Source organism: Mesoplodon bidens (genome assembly GCF_964165515.1).
Source record: "Mesoplodon bidens genome assembly, chromosome: 14".
NCBI classification, from domain to species: Eukaryota; Metazoa; Chordata; class Mammalia; order Artiodactyla; family Ziphiidae; genus Mesoplodon; species Mesoplodon bidens.
In genome coordinates, this window is record NC_138170.1 from 14,842,733 (window position 1) to 14,861,227 (window position 18,495).

Consider the following 18,495-nt stretch of genomic DNA (forward strand, 5'->3'; position numbering starts at 1 on the left):
TCATCTTCTCCGTTCTCACCTCACCTCAAACCACAAGCTGCAGGGCTGCAGAGACTAAACATGTTCTCTGGTTTTCAGGAGGGCTAGAGACACTTACGCCAGGTGAAAACACGAAATGATACCATGTCTCCTGTTTTTGATAACAAACCAGTTAGCTTCAGTCATGCCCTCCAGGCTGACCAGGCAATGACCTCGCCCAACCCCACTTCCTGAACCCACAGCGGAGGCTGGCTACCCCAGGACAGGGCAGACGCCCATCACAGCCTCACCTTCCCTTTCAGTGTCTGCAAAGCATCCAGGTAGGCGGCCAGCATGGGCAGACTCAACGTCTCCACCAGGGTGGTGTGCAGCCACTGGACCAGCTTGCTGTCCCAGCTCACACTCGCCAGAGCTTGCCGCACTCTCCTCGCACACTTGTCCACGGCAACACGGCGCAGCACTGGCTCGTTACAAGCCTGAGAGGTGTAAGCGGGGGGACAAAGTATGAGGGCCACCTCGTTAGCGACGTGGGGTGGGGGTGGGGGGAGCGGGGTGAGGTCAGCTAGCCCGTGAGGCCCAAACTAGGGGGAGCCCACGGTGGGCAGGCTTCTAGAGTCTTACCCCTTCGTTGGCCAAGCGGGCAAGCCGATCAGACTGCAGGGCTTTGAGGATCTTGTTGAATAGCTTGTTCTGGGCCATTGTCCAGCCAGTCCTATAAGAGAAACTCTGAGGAATTAAAAGTCAAACCCTGGGGATGCTCGCCATGCATGTACACTGTACAAAGAAGATATGTCATGTTTTTTGTTCCCACTATGAAACAGTATAACTCAAAGTAGCTTAGAACGAGACTAAAGCACAACCCCCAGATTCTGGTCCCAATCCTGCCAATGAATCACCTCAACGTATACTTGTATTAACATACACACTACAAGTCAAAACCAGTCACAAACAGAGTCTTCTTGGTGCTAGCAAAGGTAATTAATTACCTAGTGGCAAATATAATCCATTAGTAAACAGAAGCATGGCACCATTGCACAGACATATTTGAATTTCACAAGTTTACTATTTCACACAAAAAGGCAGACAGGATGAGAAAGCATTTTAATGTACTGAAACCTCAGACTAAGATAAGAGGCCTATTTAAATCAGCTTTAGGAACGAAAATATAACAAATGAAGTGGCTCTTCTCCCACTCCTTAATAATCCACTCCTCACTAACCTTTCTCCCTTTTCCATTTTTCCCCCTGTATATCACACAATTAACAAATTTACTTCTGAATGGTCTGTTCCATATAAGTTAACTCTGTATCATCCCTAGCAGACACACTTTCACCTTGCTTAGGGAAGGCTTTATGGTTCCTCCTCCAGCTCAGGTGTCAACTCCCTGCAATTAGAAACCTGTCCTACTGCCCCTGTCCCCACCTAATGACACACAGCACAGCAGCGTGGCGCGGACTAGAGCCCCCTCCACCCCACTCCTGGCGATCTTAATTACTCTCATACTCCAACTCTGGCCAGTAATCTTCCTAAAGATACTAAGAGAAAAGTAACAGAAGATGCCCAACTGTTTACCAACTCTCCCTGCCATAAAAATAAACTGGTGATTAAATCTCCTTTAAAAAATTTTAGGTGGACGCCAGACCCAAATGAGAACCTGGAATGAGATCAAGGTAGCACTCCAAATCAGCAGGGATAAGTAAATAGGGCGGTGACAACCACTAGCCAACTGGAAAGAGAAAATCTGGATTCCTACACAACACTCTTTACACCAAAATAAATTTCAAGTGGCATAGAAAGTTAAATAAAAATAAAATGAGGGCTTCCCTGGTGGCGTAGTGGTTGAGAGTCCGCCTGCCTGCCGATGCAGGGGACACGGGTTCGTGCCCCGGTCCAGGAAGATCCCACATGCCGCAGAGCGGCTGGGCCCATAAGCCATGGCCGCTGGGCCTGCGCGTCTGGAGCCTGTGCTCCGCAATGGGAGAGGCCACAGCAGTGAGAGGCCCGCGTACTGCAAAAAAATAAAAATAAAAAATAAAAATAAATAAAATAAAATAAAATGACCAAAGTACTAGGAAAAAACAGTAATTAAAAAAATCTATCTACCTATCTAATCTATATCTTAGAATGAGTAAAACTTTCTATGACCTAAAACCTAGAAGCCATAAAAAGAAGAAAGATAAATTTAACTACATAAAAATTTCCAGTTTCTGTAAAGGAAAAAATAAAGTATCATAAATGAAGTCAAAATACAATGAAAAAATAACTACCGTTTCATTAAAATAGAAAAAGCCTCTAGAAAACTATTAAGAAAAAGACAAAACACTCAAAACAAAAACGATGGGCAAAGAACATGAAAAGGCAGTTCATGAAAAGGCAGTCAACCCCCTTGGGCTTTCCCTGGTGGTCCAGTGGTTAAGAATCTGCCTTCCAATGCAGGGGATGTGGGTTCGATCCCTGGTCAGGGAAATAAGATCCCACCTGCCATGGGGCAACTAAGCCTGTGCTCTAGAGCCTGTGCGCCACCAACTACAGAACCCACATGCTGCAACTACTGAGCCCACACGCTCTAGAGCCTGTGTGCCACAACTAGAGAGAAGCCCACACACCACAACGAAGAACCTGGTGCTGCAACTAAGACCCGATGCCAAATAAATAAATATTAATAAATAAATGTAGGGACTTCCCTGGTGGTGCAGTGGTTAAGAATCCGCCTGCCAATGCAGGGGACACGGGTTTGAGCCCTGGTCTGGGAAGATCCCATATGCCACGGGGCAACTAGGCCCGTGCACCACAACTAATGAAGCCCGCGCACCTAGAGCCCGTGCTCCGCAACAAAGAAAAGCCACCGCAATGAGAAGCCCAGGCACCACACCGAAGAGCAGTCCCCGCTCGCCGCAACTAGAGAAAGCCCACGCGTAGCAGCGAAGACCCAGTGCAGCCAAAAATAAAATAAATTAATTAAAAAAAAATGCAGTCATAAGAAGTTCAGCAGTACTCTGTTGTGAGGGTGGAAGAAAATAGATCCCCCCAAACTTTGTGGATGGAAATATAAATTAGTACCACCTTTTGGAAAACCAATTTTGGAAAAAGATCAATCAAAAACCTAAATCAGATCATGTCACTTGGCTCAAACCCTTCAATGGCCCCATCTCAATCAGCTGAAAGCCCAAGTCCTTGCAATGGGCTGTCTGGACCGCCCCCCCCCCGCCTCTCCAACCTCATCCTCCATGACTGTCCCCAGCTTACTGTGCTTCCCCACACTGCCCCCTCCCCTTACTTCCCCCATGCACATCCTGCATGCTCCCACAGCACAGACTGGGCCCTAACCGTCCATTCCCCTTATCTGAAACAATGGCTCCCTCTCCAATCTCCAGGTCCTTGTTCAAATGTCACCTACTGAGGCTTTCCCTGACGCACCTGTACTTAAAACTGCGGACACCTCACTCCCACCCTGGGATTCCCCATCCCCCCTTCCAGCCATACCACCACCTCACATTGTATCCATTTTATTTATTTGCTTGGTTTGTCTTCCTCTGCTAGAATGTAAAGGCCAAGATGGCAGAGATTTTTGTCCATTTTAAGTGTTATATCCCCAGCATATAAAGCAGTGTCTGACACAGAGTAGGGACTTGAACATCTGCTGAATAAAGAAACGGATGAACTGTACACATACTACGTTCTAAATCCTGTAAATAGTGGAGTACAAATTCAAACCCTCTCACTCCCTACCACAGAAGCGCCTGGGTCCTGAGCAGCAGAGGAACACGGATACACCACGTGGGCCAACTGTAAATTGAGCCCTTCACTATACACAGGGTGCCTGAACCACAAGGAAGTTGCTTCCAACAACTTCAGCAATCTCCATTTCTCTTACTTTATAACAGACTAGCGTCTTTCCCATCATAACCCACCAACCAGACACCCTCTTTTTTTTTTTTTTTTTTTTTTTTTTTTTTTTTTTGCGGTACGCGGGCCTCTCACCGCTGTGGCCTCTCCCGTTGCGGAGCACAGGCTCCGGACGCGCAGGCCCAGCGGCCATGGCCCACGGGCCCAGCCGCTCCGCGGCACATGGGATCCTCCCGGACCGGGGCACGAACCCGTATCCCCTGCATCAGCAGGCGGACTCTCAACCACTGCGCCACCAGGGAGGCCCTTGACACCCTCTTTTCTACAGGTCATCTCTCTAACACTAACAACATGGCCCAGTAAACATGCAGGTGGAAGGCAAATTACCCTTTGTTATGCACATTGCACATTGCACAGTTATCCCACTATCCTTTCCTTCTGTAAAATAAAACCTCCACCTACCACGTCTCCAGGTTGAGAACTTACCAGTTACACAGTCCAGGAGAACACTAGCTATGAGCCAGGAGCTGGCTGTGTGCCCTCAGTCTCCTTGACTGTAAAAGAGATGGACTAGATGATCTTTACGGTTCCTTCTAACAATGAAAAGCTCAGGTAGCTATGACTACTGATGGGAGCAAAGGTCCCATGAGAGCAGCTGAAGTCCGTGATCACAGAGTTCTTCCGGAGAACCCTCTACCTGCAGTAGCTCTTGTTGCCAGAGCTAAATCCACCTTAACCTCCAAAGCCTCTCATCCTTTTATGACCCCTTGTGGCATACTAGAAGCAGTCACAGGTTTCTTGGAATTGTCCTTTTTCTTATTTTCCCATAGCTCTCTTGGCTTAATTTCTGCTACTTCATTAGGATCTAGTCAGTTTTTGTTGTGGCTTGATATTCAGAGATTCTGGATTTGGGAGATGGGGGAGTAGAAGCTTTTACTCAAAGTTGGGACTCAGGATACTTTGGGACCAGGAAGGTTTGTGGGAACCAGCATCTTCCAGCCCACTGGTTCATCATCTCATTTTCCTTCACAACATTATTTAAATGTACAACACACTAACATGAGTAGCATCTCTCATATGTATAGTGATTCTTGGATGGGCTTGGGGATTTGGTGGTGGTGGGAGGAGACAGAGGATGTCCACAGGTGGTTATAAAAAGCTCTCTGGAGATACATGGATATTTCCATTTTAATAAACTTCTTTGCTTTTAATGGCTGGTTCTACCCTACTGGTGGGCATTTAGGTTGCGTCCCTTTTATTGCTATTATAAACTGTCACAGTGGCCATCCCTCCTCTCCCCAATACACTCAAACACACATCTATTCCATCTATATCTTTACATGGTTGTGCAAGTATCTCTGAAAGATAAATCTCTTGAAGTGGAAATGAAAGATCTGTGTTAAAATTTTAGAATTTCAGTTCTGTGAAAATAATACGTATAAAGAACCTGCGACATCTTGAAAGCAGTATTATACTGCAGCCTTACCCCCAGCAACAATGCTCAGTGATAATCAAACAGGTTAAACAATGAATACAATTTCTTCATGTTCAACAATCTCTTGACCTTTCTCAAAGCCTATTGATCATGTTGCAAACCTGAATCCCAAGGAGAGAGAATGAGGCATAATTTTTATTTATGAGGTACCGACAGTGTTTCCAAAATTATCCTGTTCTTTATTATACAACAGGATGTCTTCTCTATTTGTTTTTCTTACTCTACATTTATTCTGAAACCCGAAATGACAGGAGCAAGGAAAATGATGTGAACAAAATCATTCACATCCTGGGAGGGGGACTACAAGCTATTTAGAAATTACTACCATACACCAATGACAGCTGAAATTAAATTGAAAAACCACAATGTTGAGAGTCTAAAATCCCTAGAAAAAGTTCTTAGGATTGTTGCTGGATATATAACAAAGTGATTCCAAGAACTGAAACACGTTCTCTATACTTTGCCAGTTTCGTGGGAGGCTGGAAAATTAAGTGGGCAGAAAAAAATGATCTAACCCAAGATTAAGAGCACACAAAAGATATAATTAAGGAAAAATTTAAAAACAGGAGACAGAATTTTAAATACAAGTCTAAACAGTCAAATAGCTGATGGGAACTGTGGTGAGTCAACATGCTCCCCCCACCTAAACCTATTCAATTTTCATGAGTGCAAAAATGCCTTCTCTCCATTGCTTAGATGAGATCAGACACTAATGTTCTCCACGCTCCCACGGAACCCGAATGACATTCTGACTTCTGGCTCCTCTTATCCAAAGCAGCCAAAAAGTCACATCAGTCCCAGAACCTGATATTTTCAAAGGTAATTCTTTCTCTGATACTAATTCAATATTAAAATGTCTAAAGGATTTTTTTTAAACCAGAAGGCAAGCAGAGAGAGAGAAAGAACATCAGAGAGAAGAAAGAGGTCACACTTACTTTTTCAGATTATAAAATTCTTTGCTTAAACACCAGGAGAAAGGAAGAGAGGAATGCCAGGGACAGAGAGAGGGAGGGAGAGAGGAAGGGAGAAGGAGGGAAAATAAACAACTCAAAGATCTTGAACTCAAAATTTCAAACATCCATCTGAGATTAACATATAGATACATACAATATTGAGAGATATAATTAGAGCAAATTTAGAAAAGAAGAATTTTTTTCAATTGAATTCCGAAGTTCTGATTTCTAAGATAAGACAACCTGCTTTAGGACACTAGATTCTTTTACTGAAATGTTGACAACGTCCTAAAATCCATTTGAGAGCAATGCCCCGAAGTATCATATGTCAGGAGTATCTTGTTAAATGTCTTTGAAAAGCTGTTCATCTAATTAAACTTGGCACTTGACAAACATCTGGGGGAAAAAGCTGGTCCAACTTCTTGGGGACAACATTACTACACCAGCAAATGCATAACATTTTCAAAGGTTCTCCAGGTCACACGATTTTGGCATGCAGACACAAGAATGCAATCTAGACCAGCGGTCGGCAAACTTCTTCTGTAACGGACTGGATAGTAAATATTTTAGAGTTTGTGTGCCATATGGTTTCCATCACAGCTATGCAACTCCGCAGCTGTAGTGCAAAAGCAGCTACAGACAATACCTAAATGAGTGGGCATGACTGTGTTCCAATAAAACTGTATTTATGGACACTGAAATTTGAATTTCTTGTGTCTTAAAAAAAATTTTTTTTCAACCGCTTAAAAATGTAAAAACCATTCTTAGCTCATGGGCCATACAAAAATAAGCAGTGGGCCGGATTTGGCGCATAGGCCATAGTTTCCCAACCCCTGATCTAGACAATTAAATCAAGAAGAGAGGGATATTAAACTGTTTCATGAAATATCAGGCATTAACAGAGAAACTCAGAGTCAGTTCGGGCTGGGTAGGGGGCCTTCATTTTCTAAACATAGAAAGTTATCTGAAGGCAGTTGCTACTAAAATAATTCAAGAGGGTGAAATAGGGCACTAAAAAAGAAAATTAAGTTTCTGAATCCACTGATAAGAGAGGTCAGTAATCTCTCTGAGGAAAAACACATTTCTAGGGAGCTGTCCTATATAGTCCATGAGTTCTTGATGTGGGAAACTGTAATTTTACATGATTTTATACAGGAAGAAAAGAAGCAGCAATTTAACAATCAAATCAAGGGTAAGAATGGCAACAAGATGATTGTAATCAAGCAGAGAGAACTAACTGCAACCTCCAAACAGGCTACAGATCCAGAACCTGGGGACAGGGTCATAAAGTGGTGACCTCTGAAATTGAAGCCAGTAAGTACCATCAAATAATGAAATTAGCTGTGTGCAAAAGTAACCTACCTGAAGAGATGGTTTGTAAGCCTGTTGCTAATGGGAGAAGGACGCCTCCAAAATCTCATCAGACACTAAAAGACAAATAATCTGAGATAAACTGAGCGCTAATTAATCATATCAATCTGTGGCAATGTCATAACACAGGGATGGAGGTCCACATGGAGAAAGACAAGCCAAAGATTAGAATCTGTCAGTGTTTCTCTGCAGGACTGGGCAGGTGGAGGTGTGCCCTGGCCTAACTCTGTGGGCCCGTCTTGCTTTGAGCAAAGATGGGTGCATCCAGCTACCTTGTTGAAGGAGGGCGCCTCCTGTGCAGACTGTCCACTCGCCATCCACTGCGGGACCAGAAGAGCTTCCCAGATTCTCCTACTGAGAATCAATGCTCTGGGCCAGGCCACCCTAGTGTCCCATCTGCCTTGCAGTTGTATCTCTCCTTATAAATTAAGAAACTGGTATTCACATGTATTATTAAGTCTCTGATGACTTTGGTAAACATGAAGAGTCCCCCAAAACCTTTTGATCATGACCATGGGCGAACTGATGGAAAAATTCATGCAATTCTCCCATGCAGTTTCTGAAACTGCAAACTGAGGACAAGGCAACCAACACCATAAAGGACACGTAAGTGTGAGGCCACCTTGTTCAGCCACAACTAACTGGTCTCTCTTTTTACTACTACTACTCTCTTTTTACTTTTTACTAGTTGAGAACACTGGGCTCCAGGGTCAGACTGCTCACTTTAAACAAATCCCTGCTCCACAACTTCCTAAGGTTTCTTCAACTCCCTGAGCTCGGTTTCTTCATTTGTAAAATAGAGATGAAGAAGGGATATGCCTAGGAGAGTTGTGAGATTTAAAAGAGATAATGCATATGAAGCGCTTGGCACAATGCCTGGCACCTAGAAAGCACTCAACAATTGGTAGTTCTTTTTTGTTACTACCATTGTCAGTATTTTTAGTATTATTAACTGTAACAGTGGTGATAAACTACTTTGCTGAATTCATTGACTCTGGTAATACTCTAGTAGCTGATCTTCATTCACAGCAGTTTTCCTCTTTATCTGAAGTTCTAGAGAGCATTTCCCCTTCTTAGGGCACAATGTTAATTCCAATTCAAGACCCCGAACAACTTCTTCAAAAGCTCTTCAGCCAAGGTGCAGAACTGCTCCTCCTTCAACAGCTACGATCCTGATCACATAAGCACACCAGCTCAGTCTCATTCCCTGCTTCCAGCCAAACTCATAAACCATGCCAATCAGCCTCAAACTTTCCTACTCTTCCTCCTACCAGGTTACTTCTTTTTCTTCCATTATTATAAAGTAAGAGCTCTCCAACATTATGGCAAGTTTACCACTTACCAACCCCTGATATAAAGATCTTAACATTCCCTTAGTAGGTAAATACATATAGAGAGAGCCATGAGGGAAATGCAAATTAAAACCACAATGAGATGTCACTTCATACCCACTAGAATGGTCATAATAAGAAAAAGACAGGGCTTTCCCTGGTGGCGCAGTGGTTGAGAGTCCGCCTGCTGATGCAGGGGACGCGGGTTCGTGCCCGGGTCTGGGAAGATCCCCTGTGCCGCGGAGCGGCTGGGCCCGTGAGCCATGGCCACTGAGCCTGCGCGCCCGGAGCCTGTGCTCCGCAACGGGAGAGGCCACAACAGTGAGAGGCCCGCGTACCGCAAAAAAAAAAAAAGAAAGAAAGAAAAAAAAGAAAAAGATTAAAAACAAGTGTTGCCAAAGATGTGAAGAAACTGGAACTCTCATACACCGCTGGTGGGAATGTAAACTGATGTAGCCCTTTTGGAGAACAATCTGAAAATTCCTTACAAGTTAGACAGAGTAATCATATGATCCAGTAATTCCACTCCTGGGTATATATACAAGAGAAATGAAAATGTATGTCCACACAAAAACAAGTATATGGGGACTTCCCTGGTGGGCCAGTGGTTAAGAATCCATCTGTCAATGCAGGGGACACAGCTTCGAGCCCTGGTCCAGGAAGATCCCACATGCTGCGGAGCAACTAAGCTCGTGCACCACAACTACTGAGCCTGAGCTCTAGAGCCCTCGAGCCACAACTACTGAGCCCGCATGCCAAAACTACTGAAGCCCATTTGCCTAGAGCCCGTGCTCCGCAACAAGAGAAGCCACCACAATGAGAAGCCCACGCACCACAATGAAGAGTAGCCCCCGCTCACCACAACTAGAGAAAGCCCGCAGCAGCAATGAAGACCCAACGCAGCCAAAAATAAATAAATAAAAATAAATAATTTTATTTAAAAAAAACAAGTATATGAATATTCATAGTGACATTATTCATAATAGCCAAAAAGTGTTAACAACCCAAATATCCATCAACAGATGAATGGATAAATGTGGTACATCCATACCACAGAATATCATTCAGCATTAAAAGGGAATGAAATATTGACACATGCATCAACATGGATGAATCCTGAAAACGTTATGCTAAGTGAAAGAATCCAGTCACAAAAGACCACATTCTGTATGATTCCATCTATATAAAATGTTCAGAAAAGGCAAATTTCGAGAGACAGAAAGTAGACTGGTGCTGGAGGGGTTGGGAGGAAATGGGAAGTGACTGCTAATGGGTATGGAGTTTCTTTTGGGGTTAAGGAAAATGTTCATTAAATTGAGTGTGGTGATGAATATACTAAAAACCACTGATTGTACACATTAAATAGGTAAATTGTATGGTACGTAAATTTTATCTTAATAAAGTTTTATGAAATAAATGTCTGCCAAATGAACAACAAAATGACCTAAAGAGGAGTGTTGAGTCCCCACGGTGAGTAGGCTGTAAGAGAATAAAACTAGGCAGCAAACTCATGAAAATGGGGTGAAGTGTTCCCCCCAAACCACAGACTACAAATCTATTTTTTAAAGCCACTCAAATCAAACATCTTTTAGCTTTTCGTACGACTCCAGAACATTTTCACTACCCTAATTACAGACAATGTAAATACAGTGTCATACAAATGGACACTTATTTAACAGGGTTTTTTTTTCTAGCAGTCTGAGTAACTCAGACATACACGTATGTTAGTACATAACATGTACTATATACGCTAGAGAGCAAGTCATACCTACCAAATTTAACTCATTTATTTATTCAATCAACATTTACTATATGCCTACTATGTGCCAGGCAATGTCCTAGGTGTCAGGGATGGAAAGATGGCTGAGACACAAACTCTCCTCCCAAGAAGCTCAGTGCACAGTGAGCTGAGAGTTATCATGCAGAGACAGGAGAACATTCTGACTCATGTGGCTACAGATGAAATAAGCTCCTAATAAAATATGCTTCAGTGAAAATGATACAAAACATTTACAGAGCGGTGACTATTAACCCTGGAATGCCCAGTCCTCTTAGAAGCAGCCTACCTGTTGACATGCTCCTCCCAGTCCTCTGGAGGGGGAGGTGCATCCGCATCGGTCCTGGCGAAGATGACATGTCGTTCACACTCATTCATCACGCTGCGTGCCTTCTGATTGTCATAAAGTGGCACAGGGGTTGATGTGACTGTCTCCACATCTATTGGGACGTCTGACTCGCTGTAAAGAAGTGAGGAAATAGGACCAGCCACACGTACTTCACACAACACAGGTATTTAACGATCATCTGGTTGCCAAAAATGTCTCTTTAATATAATCACCTTTTATTTATTTATTTGTTTTGGCTGCGCCGTGCGACATCTTAGTTCCCCGACCAGGGATCGAATCCGTGCCTTCTGCATTGGAAGCGGGGAGACTTAACAACTGGACCGCCAGGGAGGTCCCTAATCAGCTTTAAAGTATGCATAAGCATATTATATCCACAAGAAAATTATGATCCAAAGTCATCTTTCCCACACTTGTCTAGATCTCTGCCCTCTGACATGCTGGTATGTGCTGGGGGAACACAAAGTTGTTTTAAAATGAACCTATGCAAAAATGACAGAAAGCTATTTTTTAAAAAGGACAAATATATTCCCTAAGCATATAGTTGATTGCCTAAACGTGTTTTCCAGTACAGTAGCTATAAGCCACGTGGAACTATTTAAATTAATAAAAATTAGAGGGAATTCCCTGGTGGTCCAGCGGTTAGGACTCTGCGCTTTCACTGCTGAGGGCCTGGGTTCAGTTTCTGGTTGGGGAACTAAGATCCTGAAGCTGTGCAGCGTGGCATAAATAAATAAATAAATAAATAAATAAACAAACAATTAAAAATTCAGTTCCTCAGTCACACAAGCCACATTTCAAGTGCTCAACAGACATATCTGCCTAAGGCTACCATGTTGGACAGAACAGATATAGAACATTCCTATCACTACAGAGTTCTGTTGGGCGGTGTTGGTCTAGAGTTTTAAATAAATTCATACACACTTGCCCTTTCCTTAGCAAGTCAACTGGTAGTTAATGATATGCTATAAAAGCCTATGATTGTCTAAGACAGATGACCTGGAATGCAGACGCCTTAGCTTACTCACTCTGTAAGGAGCCTACAACAGAAACAAACACAAGTGGATACCTGAAGGATCTTTCATATTTTAAAATGTTAAAGAAATCCTAGTGCCATGAGGGTCCTTCACTGCACCAACTTTCTCACCCAAAATACGATATCAATCAAACTGGTCTACTGGCCATCTACCTAACATCACTTTAACTTTCTGACCTCAATGATGTTATTGTATCCATTCCCAATGGCTGGAATAATTACATCATTACGAAATGAAGTGAAATAATGTGCAGCTAGATTTGGTGGTGGGTGAAAGAGCTGATTATCTTCTGTGGACCAGACATTGGACAAGATACTTAGACTTGTATTCCTAAAATAGAACTCCTGATTTCACTATTCCAGCCATATCTTCCCCAAGCCTTCCCCAACTCATGGCACCACCCAGCTGCTCAAGCCAGAAATCTGAGTCATCCTAATTTCGCCTTTCCCCTTAACCCTGGCCACTCTTTCCAATTCACTACAGCAGGGCATGTTGGATCGACCTACAAAATACACCTCAAGGCCAACCGTTTTTCTCCACCTGTACTATTCCTGCTCCATCAGGCTCATGATCTCTGGCCCCAACCACTGCAGTGGTCTCCTAGCAGGGCTTCTCTATTCCACTCCTGCACTATAATCTATTCAACAAAAATTCAGAGTGATCTTTTCAAATAAAAATCCAATCTCTAGCTTAAAATCCTTCAGTGACTTCTTACCAACTCTTAGAATCAAATTCCTACATGAGGTAGCCTCTGCCAACTTCTCCCTTAGCTCCCACTTACACCCCCATTGCAACCACACTGGAGACCCAATGGCCTAAAAAGAGTTCCTAAAACATGCCAAACTCCCACTTTCAGGGCCAATATATGGAGTCAGTCTATAAAAGGAAATAATTTTCTGAGTACTAAAATGACCAAATCCACAAAATCTCACTTTAAGAAACTATCATGAGATATGAACACAGGAGTCTCAATATCAAGAAGCTATTACATAACTAAGAGAAAGACCTCAAATTCTATTTAGAAGAGCTCTTCAGTTATGCCCTAGGCCAGAAGCATCAGGATTATGCTGGATTATTCCCTAAAGTCACAGATCCCATGCCCTGTACATTCAAAGTAGGCCAACAAAATGCTGCCCTCACTGGGAAAAGAAATAAATACCACTATTCTACACGTGTTGAACACACACGTTATGGTACTTCTAGCTCATTAAGGCTCACTGGGGGATCTAAAAAAGCAAAACACGAGATCTCTATTCTCCAACAAACCTAAAACCTGTGCCAGAGGAAGATTAAACATCAGGTCAGATTAAAACAAACAAAAAAACCTCTCCCCAATAAAAGTTTATAAAATTATTAAGGGGATGATTTAAGCATCAAAATAGAATATATCAACAAATCTTGAAACACCAGTAATCAGAACACCTTAAAGCTCAAAAGAACTGCTAAATGAGTTTATTTAGGCCAGATGTAATTGTATCACGTATTACATGGCAAGTTTATTAAAAAGTCCTTACCCTATAATGTAGGCGGGCTGAATATGTAACCATACCTAGGAAGGGTTAAGATCAACCCATGGTGACAGTTCTGTAACAAGCTAAGAGAGAAAGCAAGGTCTTGGGCATATGCTCAACTTTCCAGGTGAAGCCAGGAAAAGCAAATCGAATTACCATAAAAAGGTTATTGCTGCCAGTGTTGGAGCCAGACCACTGGACTAAAGGAATGAGTCTAATCCTAGGTGGCAATTTTTAAAAGTCAACTCTTCAGGGCTTCCCTGGTGACGCAGTGGTTGAGAGTCCACCTGCCGATGCAGGGGACACGGGTTCGTGCTCCGGTCCGGGAAGATCCCACAGGCCGCGGAGCTGCTAGGCCCGTGAGCCGTGGCCGCTGGGCCTGCACGTCCGGAGCCTGTGCTCCGCAACGGGAGAGGCCACAACGGTGAGAGGCCCGCGTACCGCAAAAAAAAAAAAAAAAAAAAAGTCAACTCTTCAGTCTTTTTCTTCACAGTTGAAACAATCCTCTTCAATTCCTCTTCCCAGACAAGTCTTGTTAGCTAAGTGCAACAGGTTGTTTGCTTTCCTCTGAACATCTTGCTTTCCTAACTCATTAGATGTCTTGAATGCAGATGTCCACACATAGGCCTGATAACCTCACGATGTTTAACAGTGATGCCTGAATTAAACAGCCAAGCCCCACCCCCCTTTACAATCTCCCACAGTAAAATCCGCTCTAATCTCCAACCATCTGATCACTGCCCAGTTAGGGCAACGGCCGCCCTTAGGAGAGAAGCCCAAACTCACATGGTACTTTCGTGCTGCCTCCGGGGAGTAACAAAGAGCATGCGGGTGGGGCGGGCACTACTGGCATCTGGGTGGGCACTCCATGGCTTGGCATAGCTATGATCCAGAAACACCAGGTCCAGCTCCCGCTCGTGCACCGAAAGCTGGAAGAGCAGTGAGGTGCCCATGCGCCGCGCTGACGTCTGGAAGTCCCTCTCCCCACCGCGGTGGGCCATGTCAGAAGAGGGGCAGCAAGTCAGAGAACGGGTACCTGCATGCTAGTCACCTGCAGTGAAAAGTTCCAGTTTAAGTCAATTCCGATGCTCAGAATCTCTTCCAACCTAGAACATCTAACAGGCTTCTTACTTTTGTGACCTTCTAGCATTCGTCATTGAGTATCCATCACACTACAGACCCTTGCCCATGTAGGGAGGGTTCCTGAGATCCCACTCCACCACCAAAAAAAGGCTACGGGATCACCTCCATCCTCAATCTCTACAATTTGGTCCACTGCAAAGCCGAGGGACTCCAATGTTCACCAAGGCAGATACTAAACTTGCTTGGCCAGCGCCCCAATTTCCTACGTGGGCGGGACGGGTTTTGGCAAACAAGAGGAATTACAAAGACTAATAATTATGAAGCTAAGGGTCTCTACGGCTGCACACCATTCTCGAAAGCTTCCCAGAGCCGTCTCCAGCAGGAGAGTGAGCATCCCAGGAACAGCTGCTTAACGTGGGCCTCAAGGAAGCCCTTGACATCTCTTGTTGGTGTTAAACAAAAGTTTTGCAACGACTTCATAATGCTCTGGAGTTTTAAAAATATACAGGTGACAGCTCCTCCCCAAAATCTGTAACAATGCTATGCGAGGAAGACCCCTCTCCCTCACCGAGGCCGGGCTGGTCCCTGGGGAACCGCCCTCTACTCCAGGTACCCTTCGGGGGTCCAGCCATCGAGCCTCAAAACCGCCCCAGCTGGTAGCCAGGGGTTGTGATTCGCACTTTACAGACGGAGGCGCCGGCTCAGGGGGATGGAGTGACTTAGCCAAGGTCACCGAGAGTTCGCGACGAAGAGGAGCCGCCTCCCGCCCGCCCCGGCCCCGCGCAGCGCCCGCGTCACGGCGGCCCGAGTCCGCCCCCGGCCCCACACGGCCGTCCGACCCAGGCCGCCCGGTTCCCGCGCGCCCTGGGAGCCCGGAGGTCCTCACCGAGACCCGCGCCCACTCCGACCCGGGCCGCGACACTCCCCCTCCGCGCCCCCGGGCCCGCCACCCCCGCCGCGGCGGACCCTTCCCTCACCGGCAACCTCCCGGCCGCGCGGTCGGCCCGGGCCGGATTCCTGTGCGCCTGCGCATTACCGCCTCCACGCCCCGGCGCCCCGGGCACCGAACAAAACGCGGAAGTGGATTACAGCCTGGGAAGGGAGGGGCGGTGAGCCGCAAAACCCGGAACGGATATAGCTGCGGGGGAAGAGAAGACCCCAGAACGCGAGCCGGTCTCGCAGGCAAGACAGCGCAGAGTCCCGAGTTCGGGCCTCTTGCATCTTCAGCAGGGCAAACTAGGGCGAGGGAGGAGGCTGGCTCCTGCAGCCCCTGTTCTCGCCTCTCCCCGTTGTTGCATTGCCGGGTGGCTGGCATACTTCTTTTCTTTATTAGTTTTTATTGGAGTATAGTTGCCTTCTTTTCAAATCTATGTAAATAGCTGTTTAAGAAACAGACTTACAGACGTAGAAAACAAACTCATAGTTACCAAAGGGGAAAGCGGGGAGGGGGATAAATTAGGAGTTTGGGATTAGCAGATACAAACTACTATATATAAAATAGGTAAACAATAAGGTCCTACTGTATAGCACAGGGAACTGTACTCAATATCTTTAAATAAACTATAATGAAAAAGAACATATATACATATATGTGTGTGTGTGCGTATATATCTGAATCACTTTGCTGTACACCAGAAACAAACACAGCATTGTAAATCAACTATACTTCAATTTAAAAAAAACTGTTTAATTTATAATTGTGGTAATAAGGGCTAGTATTTAGAGAATGCCAGTCAAGTTCTAAGTAACGTAAATAACCTACTTCATTTAATCGTCTCAGTGACTTTATATGCTAGGTTCTATTATAGTCATATCCATAGAAGTCAAGTATTTTTTTAAATTAATTAATTTATTTATTTATTTTGGCTGTGTTGGGTCTTCATTTCTGTGCGAGGGCTTTCTCTAGTTGCGGCGAACTGGGGCCACTCTTCATCGCGGTGCGCGGGCCTCTCACTGTCGCGGCCTCTCTTGTTGCGGAGCACAGGCTCCAGACGCGCAGGCTCAGTAGCTGTGGCTCACGGCCCCAGTTGCTCCGCAACATGTGGGATCTTCCCAGACCAGGGCTCGAACCCGTGTCCCCTGCATTGGCAGGCAGATTCTCAACCACTGCGCCACCAGGAAAGCCCAGAAGTCAAATATTTTGCCTAAGGTTACACAGCTAGTAAGTATCAAAGGCAGAACTGGAACCAGGCAGCCTGGCTTCAGAACCTCTTCACAGCTCCACTCCCCACCATGCCTACTGCAATAAGGAAAAGTGGATGGTGATCTGAGCACGTAGAACAGCAAGCCAGCCTTGGCTTGGGTGATGGGGTGGGTGTCCCTGGGAAGGTGACCTTAAAGCTGAAACCAAAGGAAGAGAATATGGTAACATGGTAGATGCTGGGTGAGAAGCTCTCCAGGAGAAGGAACAGCAAAGACAAAGGCTCTGGGGCAGAAAACAGCTTTAGAATATTAAAGAAAAAAAAATGTGGCAAGAACAGTGTAGCTAGGAAGCAGTGGTCAATAAGTGGAGAGAGACGAGGTTGGAGAGGCAGACATAACTCAGACCCTAAAAGGCCCCAGATGCCCCAGTAAGAATTCTGGTAATGGCCATAGATTGCTTTGAGTTAATTTTCCTCTGTGTTTTGTAAAGAGAGAGAAGATCCTAAAGTGGAGGATGTTAACCTTCTTTGTATCCTTCAGAGAACATAGCCAGGATATAGGGAATGGATCCTGTGTTGACTGATTGATGACCAATCAGTTGGTTGACTGACTGACAGTGGGACACCAAGGCAAGAAACGTGGTTCAAGAAGAAAAGTAAATCGTTACCACTTCACACCTGCTAGGATGTCTAAAAAATCAATGGTGACAACAAAAAATGTGATAAAAAGTGTTGGCAAGTACATGGAGAAATTGAAACCCTTGTACATCGCTGATTGGATGGTAAGATGGTGCGACCTCTTTGGAAAACAGTCTGGCAGCTCCTCAGAATGTTAAGCATAGAGTTACCATATGACCCAGCACTTACACTCCTACATATATACTCAAGAAAATTGAAAACATATGTACACATAACAAGTACACAAATGTTCACAGCAGCATTATTCATAATAACCCAAAAATGTTAACAACCTAAATGTCCATCAACTGATGAATGGATAAATAAAATGTGGTATATCCATACAATGGATTTATCAGCCCATAAAAGGGAATGATGTACAGTTGTCACTTGGTATCCAGATTGGTTCCAGGACCCCCCTTGGATACCAAAATCCACAGATGCTCAAGTCCCTTACATAAAACAGTGTAGTATTTGCATATAACCTACACACATCCTCCCGAATACTTTAAATCATCTCTAGATTACTTATAATTCCTAATACAAGGTAAATGTTATGTAAATAGTTGCTGATGCACAGAAAATTCAAGTTTTGCTTCTGGGAACTTTATGGAATTTTTGTTTTTTAATATTTTCCATCTGCAGTTGGTTGAATCCATGGATGTGGAACCCATGGATTCAGGGCAGCCAAATGTACCGATACATGTTACAAAATAGATGAACCTTGAAAACATTATGCTAAGTGAAAGAAGCCAGACACAAAGGCCACATATTATATGATTCCATTCATATGAAATGTCAGAATAGCAAATCTATAGAGACAAAGTGGATTCATGGTTTCCAGGGGCTATGGGAAGGGGGAAATGGGAAGAGACCGCTAATGAATATGAGGTTTCTTTTCAGGGTGATGAAATGTTCTGGAATTAGATAGTGATCACAGTTGCACA

At 44.4% G+C, this 18,495-nt stretch overlaps 1 protein-coding gene across 5 annotated transcripts in view; it reads right to left on the bottom strand.

The window, feature by feature from the left end:
- The window catches only part of KANSL3 (KAT8 regulatory NSL complex subunit 3), a 42,451-nt gene extending 26,672 nt beyond the window's left edge, over nt 1-15,779 (bottom strand). For 2 of the 5 annotated variants that reach the window (XM_081253481.1, XM_081253485.1), the window contains exons 1-5: nt 15,707-15,779; nt 14,433-14,697; nt 11,042-11,212; nt 601-691; nt 270-455 (exon numbers count right to left, since the gene is read on the bottom strand). In XM_081253481.1, the coding sequence (XP_081109607.1) occupies nt 270-455; nt 601-691; nt 11,042-11,212; nt 14,433-14,647 (663 nt within the window). In that variant the 5' untranslated portion in view covers nt 14,648-14,697; nt 15,707-15,779. Of the gene's footprint in view, nt 1-269; nt 456-600; nt 692-7,635; nt 7,701-11,041; nt 11,213-13,649; nt 14,698-15,297; nt 15,477-15,706 lie in introns of those variants that run through there. The other 3 variants (XM_081253482.1, XM_081253483.1, XM_081253484.1) reach the window with 3 other exon arrangements.
- Between the last annotated feature and the right edge of the window lie 2,716 nt (nt 15,780-18,495).